General features: G+C 41.2%; 1 protein-coding gene across 4 annotated transcripts in view; it reads right to left on the bottom strand.

The window, feature by feature from the left end:
* Nucleotides 1-3739, bottom strand: part of Cltcl1 (clathrin heavy chain like 1) — a 137162-nt gene that overhangs the window by 16928 nt on the left and 116495 nt on the right. For all 4 annotated transcript variants that reach the window (XM_023711719.1, XM_023711720.1, XM_004627991.2 and 1 more), the window contains 3 exons: nt 2736-2919; nt 2193-2385; nt 1419-1576 (listed from right to left, as the gene is read on the bottom strand). In XM_023711719.1, the coding sequence (XP_023567487.1) occupies nt 1419-1576; nt 2193-2385; nt 2736-2919 (535 nt within the window). The remainder of the gene's footprint in view (nt 1-1418; nt 1577-2192; nt 2386-2735; nt 2920-3739) is intronic.

Here is a 3739-nt window from a genome sequence, read left to right as displayed (position 1 = left end):
ATGTATTACAGGGTCTCACCATGCAGTTTGCACTCGCAGTGATCCTTCTGCTTTCAGCCTCCCCAGCGCTGAATTACAGGTGTGGGCCACCATGTCCAGACTTGTTGGCTGGCTCCGTGTACCTGGGGGCTGGGCCAGCTCTGCATGTGGTGACAGGGATTGAACCCTAGTCCCTGTGCTTGCCTAAGCAGGTGCTTAGTTCACTGAGCTATCTCCCCGGCCCTACACAGTTTTTATCTTTAAAATAGCATTCATTCATTCATTCATTCATTCATTCATTCATTCATTCACAGTACAGGGGCTTGCTATGCAGCTTTATTTTTTATTTTAATTTTATTGAGAAACAAATATGAATGAAACATTTTCAAAGCTGATTAATAGGACAGTTTCAATAATCAATACATCGTACATTGTTATCTTCTTAGTGGTTATCCATAGTACAAGAAGCAGACAGATTATCCTGTCCAAACACTATTAGTACACCTCTTTCTTCTCATTGAATTAAGCGAAAGTAGCTGTATATCTACGCTATTTTGTATATATAAATACAAAATGATCTTTCCTTTGTATCACCTTTTTTTTGTTTAGTCCTGTCAGAGGTGGATATTCTACTGGCATCTAAATAATACAGGTGTTTGAATTCAGCAAAACAATCCAACACTGTCCAGCAGTCTATAATATTAGTGGTTATCCTCAGAAGTTATTGATTTGAGCCTTTTACAGTTCATTGCATTAATATGGCTTTACTTTATATACCTCGTTTTTATACTTTTCTGCTAGATGGTTAAGACCAAGATAAAGCAAGACCTATATAACAAGAAATGTAACTTTTATATCTGATAAGGTCAGACAAGTACCCTCAGGATTTATCCTGTAGCCCTGTACCGTACTTCGTAGATCCTTTGTCAGTGTCAGCCATGAGGATGAGTCATGGCCATTGCTTGACCAATTTGCTCTCTGTGAAAGTCTGAGAGAATTTTTTCTCTCCATGTGACTCTCATATATCCATATTATTAAATCTGAGTTGGCCAGTTCTTTTTTTTTTGTTGTGGTAAGAACACCTACTCATTAAGTCCTAACATCCCCTCCTCTAGGAGGGCTTTTTTTTTTTTTCTTTTTTTTTTTTGATAGGTCTTACTATGCAGCTCAGACTGGGTTCTAATTCATAGCAATCTTCCTGCCTCAGTCTCCTGAGAACTAGGATTATAGGCATGCGGCACCCTTGCTAGAAGGGCCATTCTGATGTGTACAACAAATGGCAAGTCAAATTCCACAGGGTTTAATGTTCATCAATGATAGCATAAGTTATGTAATTTTGTGCATGGCTTGTTTCTCACCACTATGAATTTGTACTATTTTAAGGATTCCTGGCCTAAATATGACTGTGGTACTTCTTGTCTCAACAGGGCAAAGCCTACCTGCTGGATGTTGGCATTGTTGGGCCCATTAATACAATCTTCTAGCTCAGACAGACGGCTGGTTTTAGCCAATGCGAAAATAAGTTCAGTTTCTATGCAGGACTCACGGCCCTTTCTCCGGGCCATTTGCAGGTATTTTACTAGATCTTCCCAGTTGTCTAAAAGCAAAAACCAAAGACAAGTTATCCCAGAAATGATCATTTTAAACTGGGGCTCAGTTCCTTCTGTTCTGTCCTCAGCGAGATATGTTTATCATCCTGGTTATGTATGATAGGCATCTCAGGCTCCAGGAAAAGCCTACAAGGTTTTAGCTTTTCCCAGTAAACAAACCTCTATCAAGGAGGGAGATGGGGAAGTGGCAGGACCACATGTAAGTCACTTCTGGGGATAGGAGTCTCCTTGTCCCCAAGGAAAGACTTCAGTAGATACTGGGATACTTATTTTAGCCCTTGGAGAGGACAGTGTCACAATTAATTAGATATATCAGAATACCCCCAGGAAATTGGGGATGAATCACTGACTGATCTTAGAATTATTGTAAGTGTAGTTATCTATGTATCTAAACTGTCTAATCTTATTTTTTTCCTAATCTTATTTTAAAAAAGGGCAATAGTCAACTGGAATGAAAAGCTAGTACCATTAACAGAGTAATATTTATCTTGGAAAACTTTTACTTACTGCTTTCTGTGATTTCTCTGGATGTAAAATACACTGAGATTCCTGGGAATCTCGCCAACATCTTGCTTTGGCCATGAGAAGAGGGTATTTACTTACTGTTCCTGTTGGCTGCCTGAACCACCTCCAGGTAAGAGGCAGGGTCATCCGCCCTGATGTAGGAGTCAATGGCTTCCTTTACTAACTCCTTTTGAAGTTGTGCTTGGGCCAGCTGACTCCATACAGCGGGATCATTGCACATTTCAGCAAACTCATATGCACGATCTAGGTTTCCAATGTGCTCAATCAAGACCTACAGTCAGAGAAGGGCTTGAATTGTTCACAATACCTAGTCAGCTCCAAGGAGCAAATGTTTTATTCAGTTCTTCAATCTGCCTAAAGTTACACGATAACTTTAATTCAGTGCAAATCAACTGGACACTAAGTATTTCTTAGATGAATGAATTAACAGAGACAAGAACCATTGTATGGGGAAAGTGGTTCCAGACAGAGAAGAGATGAACAAAGGCATAAAGAAAATGCTGTGAAGGTGTCAAGACACTCAGATCATCCATCACCCTTAGTGGTGACAAAGGCCTCCAGGGGGCATGTGCAGTGTAGCACAGGATGGTAGGGCCCAACAAGACTGCCTACAACACCCACCTGAATTGCTGACACATTGACATCAAATTTGCGGAAGATGGTGAAGGCTTCCTCATACAGTGCACTGCTGATGGCAATGCTCGCAATGTCAGGTGCATCATAGTTGTCCAGGCGGCTGATGTACTCCATGACCCGTGTGTGATCTGCCTTGATAGCAGTCAGAATCAGCAGATTTTGGAGATTTCTGTGGAGATGGGGTGATTATGACGGTGTCTAGGAATGAATGCTGCACACATCAGGTAGCCCAAAACATACTTTTTTTTTTTTTAAGGTATTGAGAATTGAACCTAAGTCCTTCAAACTGCACTATATTTTCTGTCCCTTTTTATTATTAATGTATTGGTTGTTACAGGGTCTTACTATGCAGTTCACACTTGTGTGATCCTCTTGCTTTTAGCCTCCTCAGGATTGGGATTACAGGCGTGTCCACTATGCCCAGACTCTGGCCAGCGCAGCCTGCCTTGGGGGTGGGGCTGGCATGGCATGTAGTGCTGGGGATTGAACTGTGGTCCCTGTGCTTGCCTAAGCTTGCCTTAGTCTGCTGAGCTATCTTGTCAGCCCTACCCTTTTTATTTTGAGACAGGGTCATGTTAAGTCACTGAATTGCCTACTTTACTTGCCTTAGCTTCTCAGAGTACTAAAGAAAATTAATTACCTGTAGGTATGAGGAAAAGTAATTAATGTACATATACATGACTGCTAAGTAGACACAACAGAGTATTTGTAATATATGTGCATCCTAAAGAGAAAAATATGGCCAAGTCTCAGGGAAGTACTGCTAAGAGAATCAGAACAAAGCCAATTACTGGGAAGGCTGCTCTGGCTTCCCAGCAGCCCAGTAACCCAACTCAGAGGTACTCTGAAATCCTGTATAGTTTTGCCATATAAACTATACTCCAAAGGAATATAATAGGGGGCTGGGGAGATAGCTCAGTAGAATAAACGCTTGCCTGGCAAGTGCAAGGGCCTGAGTTCAATCCCCTGTTCCACAAAAAAAAAAAAAA

The sequence above is a fragment of the Octodon degus genome, unplaced genomic scaffold (assembly GCF_000260255.1).
Source record: "Octodon degus isolate 3935 unplaced genomic scaffold, OctDeg1.0 scaffold00021, whole genome shotgun sequence".
NCBI classification, from domain to species: Eukaryota; Metazoa; Chordata; class Mammalia; order Rodentia; family Octodontidae; genus Octodon; species Octodon degus.
Note: the sequence above shows the minus strand (reverse complement) of the source record. Positions and strands in the feature narration are given on the sequence as shown.